General features: G+C 45.4%; 2 protein-coding genes across 2 annotated transcripts in view; one reads left to right on the forward strand and one right to left on the reverse strand.

Moving 5' to 3' along the window:
- Positions 1-13,799, forward strand: part of LOC106744069 (beta-galactosidase) — a 109,348-nt gene that overhangs the window by 26,228 nt on the left and 69,321 nt on the right. The window lies entirely within an intron of this gene.
- LOC106744074 (inhibitory POU protein) overlaps positions 2,754-13,799 on the reverse strand; it is a 42,938-nt gene continuing 31,892 nt past the window's right edge. The window contains exons 3-4 of the mRNA XM_014618498.1: positions 8,039-8,242; positions 2,754-3,518 (exon numbers count right to left, since the gene is read on the reverse strand). Coding sequence (XP_014473984.1) covers positions 2,754-3,518; positions 8,039-8,242 — 969 coding nt within the window. The remainder of the gene's footprint in view (positions 3,519-8,038; positions 8,243-13,799) is intronic.

Genomic DNA, 13,799 nt, shown 5'->3' on the forward strand with positions numbered 1-13,799 from the left:
CACCTTAAGAATTTGTTTTATCATCGTTGAGACGATGCCGGTGTTTCTCAACGAAACGAAATAAAAACCGCATTTACAGTCGTCGAAACGAATCACGCTGTGTCGCCCAACTTCTGGAGAATATATCGCTCAATTACGCGCGCGCGTAATCGTAGCGTAATCGTCTTTTCGTAGTGCCTTACCTTCTGCCAGGAGGGTGTCGATCTCTCGTACTCCGAGAATTTCGTTGTCGTCACACAGGACAGCGCAATTACGACGGATTCGTCGGCGAACAGAAAGAGATAGACACGACTATGACTGAGGATGATTCGACCTCGGATTATCCACGCGCTCTGTCGAGAAACGAAAACTCAAGACCACTATTTTCCCATCTCTTCTCGTACGCGCGTTCCCGGAGCGCTCTCACGCGACTCGCACGCAAACGACACACCGAGCGTCGTTCGCATCCCTGATATCGGATATCGATGAAGGAGATATTAGCCGTTGAGTATGAAAGCAGGATGTACCGAGGCGAGGAGGCGCGCGCCTCTCGCGCATTCTCGCGTGTTACGTCGTTTGCCCCCTTCTTCCTCCGTATTTTTCCTCCCCCCGTTTTCCCATTTTTACGAAAATAGTCCGCGAGGCGCACGGCGGATGCGCGGACGATCATAGAAAATACGAACAGAGTTTAATTAATTCGTTTACTATGTACTACGGTATTGCTTCAATATGATATGGTACAGTCTTTTCACTGATTGTCCAATATCACTACGTAAAACATTTTTCTTAGCTCTGTTAGTTTGTTTTCTCCTCTCTCTCTCTCTCTCTCACTCGTTTTTTCTACATTTTCTCATTCATTCACGCACACATTCTCTCTCTCTCTTTCTCATTTAATCCTTCTCTTTCTCTCCCCCTTCTCTCTTTCTTTTTTCTAAAAACCTCAACCCCTTTCTAGTTCCCTCTCGCATACGCATCACATTCGCTCGTTCACACGTGCGCTCTCGTTCTCTTCACTGTTTACACTGCACTGAGCGTCTCTCTCTTCATTAGGATTAATATCACTTTTTCTTCGGCGCGACGTATTTCCGCGCGTCGTCTTTTAATAACAATACGTACTTTATATTTTATGTTTCGAGTTGTACTTTTCAAGACGCGTCGGCAACTCCCCCTTCGGCGTTCGTCCGTCACGACGAACGGCCGTGATGGTGAGCGATCGAATAGAGTCTCTCTCTCTCTCTCTCTCTCCCCCCCTTCTCGCCCCATCGGGGGTGCGTCCCCCGACGATCGATCGTGCCTTCGATGATTATTGCCAAGTAAATTATTGCGGTGGTGACTCGGATGGTTTACGAGCGTTTCTCGATGCGCGTTTACCTCGCGACGTGGCAAGACGTTCTCGAATACTTCACCGCGCGATCACGTGGAACGTCATCATCCGCCATCGACGAAAAGTTACCAACGACGCGATTGTGTTGTTAGAAAGACGGGACCAACTTGAATATTTAATGACCTCTTAACGAAAGTTTGCGACACACCGTGTATCTCGGGCTGGCTCTCGTGCTGCTGCGACGATTGTGCATCGCGAGGGAGAAGAAAATCAATCGGGACGCGCGATATTTAAAACGGGCGAAAGTCGAATTTTTATAATATTGTTGAATATTTAACTATTTACCTAACAAAGGAATACGATATGCGAGCCATCGCTATTTGGATGTGGATTTACGCATTCGCGCGGCATGACACGCGTCGCAGTGTGTGGATTTCGCATATTCGTGCGCGAGAAATATGATCGTGAAATCGGCGCGAAACGGCGATTCCGGCCCCGTGGATGTTATACGGCGGGTGGGGTCGAAGAGCGAATGGCATCGTAAACTGTTTTATCGCGATCGTTCGTGGTGGTTTCTCGATCTCCCGTAGTTTTACGGACTACATCTATCTATCTATCTCTCTCTCTCTCTCTCTCTCTCTCTCTCTCTCGAAAACTTCGCCTGGGAGGGGAAAATATCCATTTTGGCGCGCGCGTGCTTGAGTTAAATTTCAAGTCTCCTGGCCCGGTTAAACAAACAAAAGATATCGCCGACACACGTATTTTACACGTGAAAGATTCAAACGCACACTCTGCGCGCGCGCGCACGGTACATCATATTTCTTCCCTCCTTTCCTTTTTTTATTTTTGTTTTTTTAACCGAAAACAACAGCGTCGGATAAAAAGCGCGCGAATCGGACTTGCAGAGCGCCCATAATGTTGTTATGCGACGCGCGAATCCATCCATCCATCCATCAACATACAACGTTTCCTGCTAATGCAAATGAAAAATACGAAGAAAGCGCTGATGTACGTTCCCCCCTCCGAACGCATCTCTCTCTCCATTATCCAAAAATCATACCGCTGAAAGCGTCATGCATTATTGCGGCTGTTTTTTCCCGGTGATTCGCGCCTTGTTTTTTTATTACGCGGACGAAAGTTGTTTTTCCGTCCCGCTCGACGTTCCTCCGATTAATCGGAGAATTGGAAACGCTCGCAAACGCGAGTCATCGAGAGAGAGAGAGAGTCGCTCTCGGCCGACGAGTCAAGAATAGCTCCCTGCAACCGGTGACTTCCGGAAAGTATGCGCAGCGATAACAGGCTGTGACAGTCCGACTGTCGCGTACCGATAGTCTGCCCGCAGTGTCGAGTGTCCTCACGGCCATCCTTGAAACTCGGCCAGGGGTTCGGGTTTAGGCTCGAGACTGGGCAGCTGGTACGGTCAGTTCTGCTGTCACAAGCCACCCTCGGGTCAATGCTGGGCCGCGAACTTCATGCGCTTCTGCTTCTGCCGCTGGTTGCAGAACCAGACCCTGACGACGTTCTTCTTGAGGTCGAGCTTCTCCGCGATCGCGGCGATCTTCTCGCCGGACGGCCGGGGCTGCACCGCGAAGTACGCCTCCAACGAGCGTTTCTCCGGCGCGGCGATGCTCGTCCGTTTCCGCTTCTTCTCGCCGGCGGGCAGGACCGACGGCGCGTCCGGGTCGCGCCGCTTGTTCTTCGCCTGGGCCTCTGCCTCCTCCAGCCAGGCCTGCAGGATCGGCTTGAGGGCGATCATGTTGTTGTGCGAGAGTGTGAGCGACTCGAAGCGGCAGATGGTGGACTGCGAGAGCGCGCCGACGCCCGGCAGCTTGAGGTTCGCGAGCGCCTTGCCGACGTCGGCCTGCGTCACGCCCAGCTTGATGCGCCGCTGCTTGAACCGCTCGGCGAAGGCCTCGAGCTCCCGCGGGTCGGTGTCCGCGTCCGGGTGGAGGCCGGCGACGGCCGCTGCCGCGGCCGCCGCCGCCATCGCCGGGTGATGGTGGGCCGGGTGCGGCACGCTGCCGCCGCCGCTGCCGAGATTGCCGTGGTGATGGTGGTGGCTCATCATGCCGTTCATGCCGCCGTAGACGGAGGGCCCGTGGATGCCGGTGTGGTGCCCGGGCCCGCCGCCCGTGCTCTCGGACATCGGCGTCAGGGTCGTCATCGAGTTCGCTGGGTCCAACATGTCGAGGCTCTCCATCCCCGGGTGGCCCATCTGGAACAGAGACGAAAGTTCGTCGGAGAGATTTTTTTCCGTACTTAATCAAGATATAAGGCGGGGGAAATTCATGTCGCGATAATTATACACTTGGCGTGTAAATCTGAAGAAACTCGTAATAATCAGGTGAGTAAATGCACGGGGGATAAGATGGGAAACGGAGAGAGAGAGAGAGAGAGATGCGCGCGTCGTATTTGCGGAAATGCATTTTGACGGAGCGGTGGGGAAGGCATGAATGAAGGGGATAAAAAGTAAAGTTAAGTCGAGTGCGGCGGAAAGAGCAGGAAATATGTACAAGCTAACACGCATAATTATGCAGCACGTGCCGCGGCCGTCGTCACGAATGCAGAACGCAGTCTTCCATGAGCGCAACTCTACGCAAATTATTTATGAACTCCTTTCATATTTTTCCCCGCTTAAAGTGCCGTTACATAGGTGGCATGCTGCTAACTCGCCTCCCTCAGACCGATATCGCATCTGTTAATACGAGGCGAAAGAGAGAGAGAGAGAGGGCGACGAATGAAACGGAACAAATCGCGGGTAGATACGTAAGAACGGACGATAATTCGTTCCATCGCCGGGTGAATATGTAAAATCGATCACGCGATATACCGATAGGACCGTTAAAAAACGGTTTGCTCGTCGTGTGTAATTTACATCAAGTACGTAGATATATTATTGAACTCCAGCCGAAATCCTAATTCCCGATGCATAATTCATTAATTGTGTGTGTGTGTGTCTCCTCTAATACTTAACTACGCGCACGGTATATCACCACGCACGCACGCGTTGTACGACCTTGTTTGCACACATAGAGAATCATTTGGTCTCACGAGAATATACTACCGAGTTAACTAGATAGCATGGTTTTCGACCATGGTTGCTCGGGGACGGGACATGTAATTGGAATTAGTTTACGGGAGCATATTTAAGAAACAAGGTGTTCTTTATATATGCACTACGGGCGTAAGGAACAACCGAAAGCCACGCAGAGAGAAAGAATTTCTTTAGATTTAATATTTTTATTTATTTCGCTCAAATTCTCGTAGGAACAACACATATGAAATATTATTTGAGTAAAAATTGTATTGTCTCGTTCGAGAAAACTCTATTATTTAACAGAAAAAACGCTATTATTGGAAATAATATCTTTTAACGAAATAAAATACTATCTGTTCACAATAAATATGTAAAATGAAACAATTTATAAGAAAATTGTCTTTCGTTTCGAACAAATCTTTCATTCAAGATACATACTCGTTGAAACAATCGTACTTATTAATCGAATTCATTAGTTTCTTCGGAACATGCCAATGATGAAATTTGTTCGGATGCGATAAAATTTGTTAAATTTGAAGAAATCTTTTTCTCAGCGCGGGACACGCGTATCAAATGAAACTTCCGAGGGAAGCATTTTTCTTGAGAAAACATTGCTTCACCGATGATTCTCCGCCAAGTATCGATACCCTCGCCAGTCAGGCTACTCTCCTACATCCCGTATCGATTACCGGCTTTTAGCCTTAAATGCAATACATCAAGTCCGCGTGATACCGAAAAATCTGAAATATCGCTATAAAAATCGTCGCTGAAAATATCTACGTACTCTCCTCTCGCGCATACAAGCGCGTAACGCACACACAATCCGGCCATTATCTCACGTACATACGTAAGTGCTCGTACGACCTCGCGAGGCACACCGGCTTACACACGTATACACGCCTAGGCAACACGCGCATCATCTATTCTCATGAGAATAGCAGTATAGTGAGCTAACTGGATGGCACGGTTTCGGTCGGCGGTGGTGGCGGTGCTCTGGGATAGCACAGTTACATCAGAAATGCAGGGTGGTGCGCGCGCGGGGGTGCGCCGCCGGCACGACGGGCAGCGTGGAAAAGGCAGAAGGTGGAGGCTGTCGGGAGCACCGCCGGCAAATATACAGCGAACGGGGGACGTACGAGCCCAGGGGCGTACGAGCTAGGGCCCCGGGGACCCGCGCAATATTTCATCATTACGCTGACACGATGGTAGGGTTAGCCCGGCTTCTCCTGTGTTTTGCTCTTTCTCCTTGCTCTATTGCCCACCTCACCCCCTAATTTTTCTTTCTTCCCTCCTTGCGTTCAGCGCACCCTGCTCACCAACCCCCCGCCTCGGAGTCGCGTGCGCGCTTGTTGATGCTGTTTCTATCTTCCTATTTCGTTTCTCTCCCCCCCCCCCCCNTCTTTTCTTTTCCCACTTTTTTTTATATTTGCGCGTCTGAAAATTATAGAGGAGAAGATGGCCCATTTACATTTTATACAATAATTAATATCTTAAATTAACAACTACATGCGTCACATTGTTCAATCGATTCTAGATTTAAAGTTATGAATTGTTTATTGTTTAAGACACTATTCGTGCAATAATACGCCAGAGGAGTATTTTAGAGGAGTCCTCCTTTTTCCTTTAAGAGTAGTGAGGATATATGTATAATTAAATGCTAAAACGTATCTTGAAAATGTTTCGAAATGCTCGAAAGTAAATATGCGTCATAACAAATAGCGACTATTGTATATTGACATATTAGCGTCACCGTATAACAGCTACTGAATAAATGATTCCATAAGTAATCATTAGAACCCGTCACCTAATAGCGGAGACATTAATTATTCATTCGCTTCTTCATCTTCTTCCGTTTCTTCTTTTCCTTAAATTTCGCACACGCCCCCTCCGAAATTGTGCGTTCGCACATTTATCAAAGCGCGTTACATGTGTAACAACGCCGCATTGCCACGCGTGTGCACCCGCCAGCCGGCGGATTGAATTCGTCAGCCCGGCCAGCATATAAAAACAGACTTTATGAGACACTTACTGTGTGTGACCATCTGTGCGTGGGTGGAAGAAATGAACCGATTGAATTACTAGCCTTTCGACCAACCCTCCCTCCGTGGACTTTTCTCCGGAACTCTCATGCAATTTTTCACACTTTCCTCCAATTCAACAGATTCAATCGCGAAAATGCCGAAGATGAACGTCGCTGCGACTCGAAGCGAGTCATTTCTCGCGTGTCTCGATGCGGCGCGGGGGGGAAGGGAAATCACGAGGAGCGATTTATGACGGCGAAATCATGCACGCAAATCCGCGGGAGAAACCGAGAAGTTAAACAAAAGCCGCGTGGAGAGAGAGAGAACCCGGACCGCTGCCACCCTTAGAATTCATCGCGTTCCATCGGGAGCATTACAAGCAGTCGCGACACGGAGATAATATACAAGCGACGCCCCTACATTTGAGAAGATCATTCCGGGTCGGTGCGCATTGCTTACCCCCCGACCGGCCCGCTGTCGCCCTCCATTCATCGGCATCGCTCAGATTAGCATAAGGCGACAAATTGAAATGCGATTCGCGCGGAATCGTATACGATACGTATCGCGTCCGCTTCCTAAGCGGCGGGTAATCACCGCCGCGAAATTATCGCGGCCGGCGAGCGCGCGCGACGCGCGGTTATAAATATAATGCGGCTTATTAACGATTGAAACACCGAGGAAATTAAAATCGTTGCGCCCGCATTGTTCGCAATATTAACAAATAAACTGCGTAAATTAAATTTTTCAATCCGCCGATTAAATATGAATCCCAATTAATTGCCGCGTGTAATTAATTATTGCTAACGATTTTAACTGACTGTTGGATTCGTTGCGTTTTATGGATGCACCATCACCGTTGCACAGGGTTTACGAAACTGCGGCAGCGGCCCCTCCCCACCCCTTTTTCTCTCTCTCTCTCTCTCTCCGCCGAGTTTTGTTACAATAATTGTTTCACGTACAGACAATTTCTATCACCGGCGATTTATCCAGGGTTTTGTCGAAAAGCACTAAATGTCTGAGCACAATAGTTATATCTAAAGAAAAAAATAATACAAAGGAAAAAAATTGCGTCCCGCTTAATTAGCGTAGATTTTTCCACCGCATTCTAGTGGTGTAATAATTTGCAATGCAATTTATATAATGTTATTAGCATTTGCCTTCTCTTTTTATTACCACGAACAATTTAATGTTTCGACGAAAATTCTAAGCCAATTATCCGAATGATGATGAATTTCGCTGTCGGTCGACTTGCAGATTCTTCATTAAAATTATTATTCCTCAATCGGGATTGTTTTCATGCGAAGAACGGAGTGAGCTCGGCCAACGTCGCTTTAATATTCCCGCGAATTACGCGCCACGCAAAAGCGAAGTATACGGAGATAACAGGGAATGTGTTATACGCTGTCGAGAACGCGAGCGAAAATTCATTTCCTCCTCTGGACGCGCGCGCACGAAATTCGTCGGCGTGTGGAAACCGCGTGGAATTCGAACAAACAATCATTCCTATGAATCTTTAAACCCCGATAACATTGTGAAAAAATCTGAGAGATCGAAAATATATCTTTCGATCGATTTTTCGAATGAGGGAGCTCTATCAAAGACTTGACACACACATTTACATATCCCGTCTACAGTCGCATAGAATAGAGGTATAATGTATCATAAATGCGGACTCACAAGGAGATGTGATTGTACCTGATGATGTGGCCGGTTATTCGGATGGGGTGTGGGCATGTGTGGTCCGTGATGATACACGGACACGGGGTCGTGCTTGAGCGGCATCGGCGTCCCGGAATTGTGCTTCAGATCCGCCGCCAGAGCCTCCGCTCTTTGTAGCAAGCCATCTTGCAAACCACTGTTCAAGCCGCCAAACAGATCACCCTGAAACACAAGGTGTCCATCATATTAAATCGCATCTTATTACGCGCAACTGTTGGAGACGCTGAATCGATCCACTCGAGTTTACACCCGAGTCGAAATTTCGATGCTACTCTGAAATTTATTGCAATCCTGTTTGTTGAATCAAACGTTCGTTTGCTCGTTTCCGTTAAAAAAAGACAAATTTGTTTTAATTAACGAAATTTCACTAAATCCAAAGGAATCCTTTTCTCTGTGTACTGCGTTGCAAAATTAAAGATTTAACGCAAATTTCGACTGGAATAGTTCCGACAGAAGGAAATTCACGCGAAATAAAAGACAACAAATTATGCATCGTCGTAATTCGCGTATGCAAATTGGATTTCTTTGTACGATCATAGCGCGAATACGTGTTCGTTATACTATGACTCGTTATTTACCGCGCGAGCTCTCTTTTATTGAATTTAAATTCAATCCGTTCGGCGGATTGTCTGGGCAACAACCAGTGCCGAACGGCAACATGGCTGGTGCGCGATCGATATTCCGAAAATAGTTTTGTTATCCGAGAGACGTGGATTGCTGTTTCGCGAGTGTTTTAGGGTCCTGCAAAAATTCCGTCGCGTTCGCTGAAGCCACACTTCGAAGCTCAGGGGGATTTCCATTATTGCGCAATTATGCAGATCTAACAGACGGGCTCATTAAGAGCATTTCGACGCAACGGAGGCGATAGACGGCTTATATCTCGTCTTCTAACGTGCAAACGCGTCATTCTGTGACACACGCTCGTGACATCTATTTTTCTTTTTTTTTTAATATCCTTTACCGCGAGCACAACGTGTCCAGCTCCTGCTGAATCGCGCACGATCCTCCTTTTACACATCCACCCTACTGCTGTATACATTGATTTCTTCAAATTTAATCCGTTTTATCGCGTCCAAACAAATTTCATCATTGGCGTGCTCCGAAGAAACTAATGTTTCGATTAATAATTAGCCCAATTGTCAGACTTCTCAACGAATATGTGTGTCTTTATCTTTAACAACAATAATTCGTTCAAAACGAAAGGCAATTTTCTCATAAAGAAATTATTTGTTTCATTTTACACATTTATCGTAGCCAAATAATATTTTATTTAGTTAAAAGATATTATTTAAAATAATAATGTTCTGTCCTTTAAATAATAATTTTCTTGAATGAGACGACAAAGTTTTTACCCAAACAAATGATATTTCGTATATGTTGTTTCTATGAGACAAATTTTAGTCGAATACATAGAAATACTAAATCTGAAGAAACCTTTTTCTCTGTGTGATAATTCCGAAACGCGGCGAGAACGGAACGCATAATTGGAAAAATATGGCGATATCTGCGCGACATTAAGTTACGATCCCGCCGCGCCGCGGTAACGTCATTATATATCAGCCGGTACACATGCCCCGTATGATGTACGGTAATCAAATTCATCCGTTACACGTTAACTGGAATCGATCCGAAGGATGGATACTTGACCGGGTGGCCCCGGGGGACGGTGGACAGAATACATCCGTCAGTATCGTCCGCGGCGAGGCTGCACGTCGGGGGGGATCATCCCGATTCCCTTCCGCGTGTGTTTGGCCAGCGAGATACAGAGTCCCCCTCGGCCAAAGTCAACATTTAATGGTAACGAAAATAGCTTAAACTACGGCGCTCTACGGCGAAATTTATGAGCAGCGCGGAACGGAGAGTAACGAGAGGGGCGGGTGTGATTTCATTTCATGGCGCGTTATGCGCCCAGGAGGGTTGACCAAAATTTCCTTTTTACGCGTCCGCACCTATCCCGCGCGAGCCAACTCTCGTTCTCGTTTGTCACGCGCCGCGCTCGATCGGTTTTTTTTTGCTCTTTTCATTTTTGTTTCCTTTGGTAAAGAAAACATTTTGCGTACTCAAAATCGGCCCTTGTTGATGCTTTTGTGTGAAATTGTTAACATACCAGTCTGCTGATTTAATACATTGGTAATTTATGTATTGTCTACGTGACGTTTACACGGACTTTTTTATGTAGACTGCTTTTATGTAGAATGCAAAATATTATATTAATTATATAACACGAAGATAAAAGATAAATTATTAGTCTAAATTAGTTGAAAATAGCCCACGTATCCGAATTCGCTGTTAATTATTGAAGATATTTAATATTATAAATTGAAAAGTTGACACATGTACGTAGCGCAGATATTGTATCATTTAAATTCACCTGTGGGCCTTTTTAAACGGGAAAAAGCACTGTTCTTTAATTCGTAATTACAACACGTGTTATTATTCTCTTTTTATCAATGCGAAATCAAGTTTGCCAAATTCACTATTGATTTTTCGTGGCACCGTTAAATACTAAAATTGTGCTATTACGAAAAATACTTAAATCAAGTAATTTCACCAATTTTTAATAGGTTATATCAAGTTGAGTTATTAGATATAATCCACCTTGCGCTTCTTTAAAATATTTCTATAGTAATGTGAAAGGTAGACACGCTGTTAATGCAAATATTATCATTTAAGTTTAACTGTGAGTTTCCAGCAGAAACAAAACATTTAAATAATAAGACTTAGAAAATATGAGAAGAAAACGAAACATTCTATAACGGTTTATAGATTACTCATTGTCTACATAGAAGATAATTAGTTTACATTGTTTACGCGTAAACGCCCAATTCCAATATTCTATTAATATCAAATCGATATTAGCATCTGCATTGAGAAGAAGATTTCTTCAAATTTCATAAATTTTATTGCATCCAAACAAATTTCATTATTGGCACGCTCCAAAGAAACTAATGTTTCGATTAATAAGCACGATTGCGAAACTTCAACGAATATGTATTTTTACTTTAAATAAAAAATTTATTCGATACGAAAGATAATTTTCTTGCAAAGAAATTATTCGTTCCATTTTACATATTTATTGTGATCAGATAATATTTTATTTGTTTAAAAGATATGATTTCAAATATTAGCGTTCTTTCTCTTCAAATAAGAGTTTTTTTGAATGAGACAATAAAATTTCTACTCAAACAAATAATATTTCGTATATATATTGTTGCTTCTATGAAACGAATTTTAGTCAAGTAAATAGAAAATCTAAAGATACCTTTTGCTCTATGCGTACAGTAAAAAAATTTTGTGTTAAAAACGGTCCACTCAAATTTCGTGTTACTTTAACGTGGGGGGGAGGGGGGAGAGGGATGTGTTAAAAAGTACACAAATATAATATCGAATTAACCCATTCACCTTGTCAACACGTGTTCCCCGTGTTAAAATAACAGGAAATTTCAGTGGACCGTTTTTAACACAAAATTTTCCACTCTATAGTTCTGCTGTTTTACTAAAAATCGGTATACTGAGAGGCAATATCTCGTCATAACCAGCCGTTACTTCCCAGTTGACTTTTTACTTGTATTTATTTTTATTGATTTCTCCTTTCGCGCAAGTAACTCCTCGTAAAGCTCAGTCGACGGTCGGTGGGCTCGTTTCGACGCGCATCATCATCGGCGCGCGGCGATAATTAGAACGATATGAAAATATCGTTAGCCGGGCCGCGGCGCGAGCGCGAGTGAAGCTAAAAGTGATTCACTGCCCACTTATTTCATTATACGACCTGTAATGTCCGCATCGGCCGATCAATGTTTCATGCGGAAACCACTGGCTGGTGTGTTCCAGCGCTTCGATTATTTATGAACTCCTCGTGTCTTCGTCGGGGCTACGGCGTACCTACCGGCGTAGGTACCGTGTTCGTAGGTTGCTGAACCGCCGTTATTTCTTTTTCTAATACCAAAATCTCCCTCCTCTCTCTTGCCCACGGCGCGGGGTATTTCGTCGGTGTTGACGAACCGGACGCAACGCTATCGATGGAGATGTCACGGTAGATGCCGGGCGTTAAATCACGTTACGCGAATCCGTCGCGGCGCGTCAAAGAAAATTTCAGCGCCCCCCCCGTCAAAGTCGAATCTCCCTTTCTCTCTCTTTCGTCGGACGAATTGGGAGGAAAATGATGAAAGTGATTGCACGATACGCGCGACTGCACGCTTTTTTTTTCTTTCTTTTTCTTTTTAATTGAGCTCGATCGCAAATGCGTACGCGTTGTCCGTCGAAACACACGCGATATATGCGTCATTAAATATTCATGAGTCCAGTCGATTAAATTGTCTTTGCGGACAATTTTCCTGCTCTCCGATACTTTTCGAAAGAGAGAGAGAGGTACAATGACATGTACTTATATAACTGAACTACAAAAGAAACGAATAACTGTTATAGTTGTCGCCGTCGCCGGTATATCGTATGTATAAGAAGCGAAGCGGACTATAAGTGACTTCGATGGTCATCCGCCTTGATATTCTCATGTATAATACACACGGTGTGCCCCAAAACCAGCGAATGTCCTTTCACTACAGATTCTTTCGGCCGATTCGATATTTCCCTCTCTCTCTCTCTCTCTCTTGAGTCTGTGCGTAATAAATGGTAATGGTGACGAGAGAAGGACGAGAAATGACGCGGGTAAGAATCCGCGGGAACAGGTTTAATGAAATAAATCGTTAGTTGAGCGTGTCGTCTGCGGGAATGAAACAACCACTCTCACGTGGAAATATTGATGCGAAGCGGCGCGCCTGTAACTTGCCAGCCGACGACGACGTTTTTCACGCGGACGTGTTGCTTAATCGAAGCATTAGCAGACCGATAAATCACAGTTCACGGCTAAGGGGCAATGTACGATGGACCCTCTTTCAGCGTGATACTGGAACGGCAGTCACTCGATCTTCATGCGTGCGCACGAGGAGTCCAAGTTCGCAGGCCGGGGAGAGACGGCCCGGTAAAATATGTCTCGCATTATCGCTTTCTTCATCTCCATCAACGCACACCCGTTTCCCTTTGGCTCGTTTCGTCCGAATTCATTCAGTTGAAATATCGTTATTCAACTGGGATCGTGTTAATTGCGACGGGCCAAGGATGATAATCGGCCACTCCGTCTCTCGCGGAGAGTATGATCGGCGAAACTTGAAATCGCTGAAAATTCATCACATCTCGATCAATTAGTCAGCGTTTTCTTTCCCCGTCGCACTGTATGGTTAATTCAAAATATACGTGATATACTATGAAGGAAGACTTAATGGAGTTAGCGAGGGAGGGGGGGGGGAGATACGGATTGCTCTTGTTAGCCACATAGTTAACACCTTGTTGCCCCCCCGTTGTTTAGCAAAGTTTCTTCCCCTTCGCGCGCGATTCTCCACGTCGTCGTGGTTAATAGAGTCATTTTTCGACGCTGCCGACCCCAGTGGACTAAATACGTCTTCCGGGCGGAGGAGAGCCAGTGCGGTATCATAAGGATTAGCCAATTACAATTGAATTACACGGACCCTGACGGTGGTCCGTGTAATTTATCCGCGAGGAGCGCGCACAGCATCAACGGAATTGTGAATGATTAACGCGCTTGATAACAAGGTGGCACTGAATCATGCAGCGGCGTCGCGCATCAACAGCTTTAAGGTTTCAAAAAGCGGACGAGCGAGATTAAAACCCCCCGGCGAAGGGTAAGAACAACAGTGAGGGGGAG

This window comes from Dinoponera quadriceps, unplaced genomic scaffold (genome assembly GCF_001313825.1).
Source record: "Dinoponera quadriceps isolate SergipeBrazil2010 unplaced genomic scaffold, ASM131382v1 scaffold1325, whole genome shotgun sequence".
NCBI classification, from domain to species: domain Eukaryota; kingdom Metazoa; phylum Arthropoda; class Insecta; order Hymenoptera; family Formicidae; genus Dinoponera; species Dinoponera quadriceps.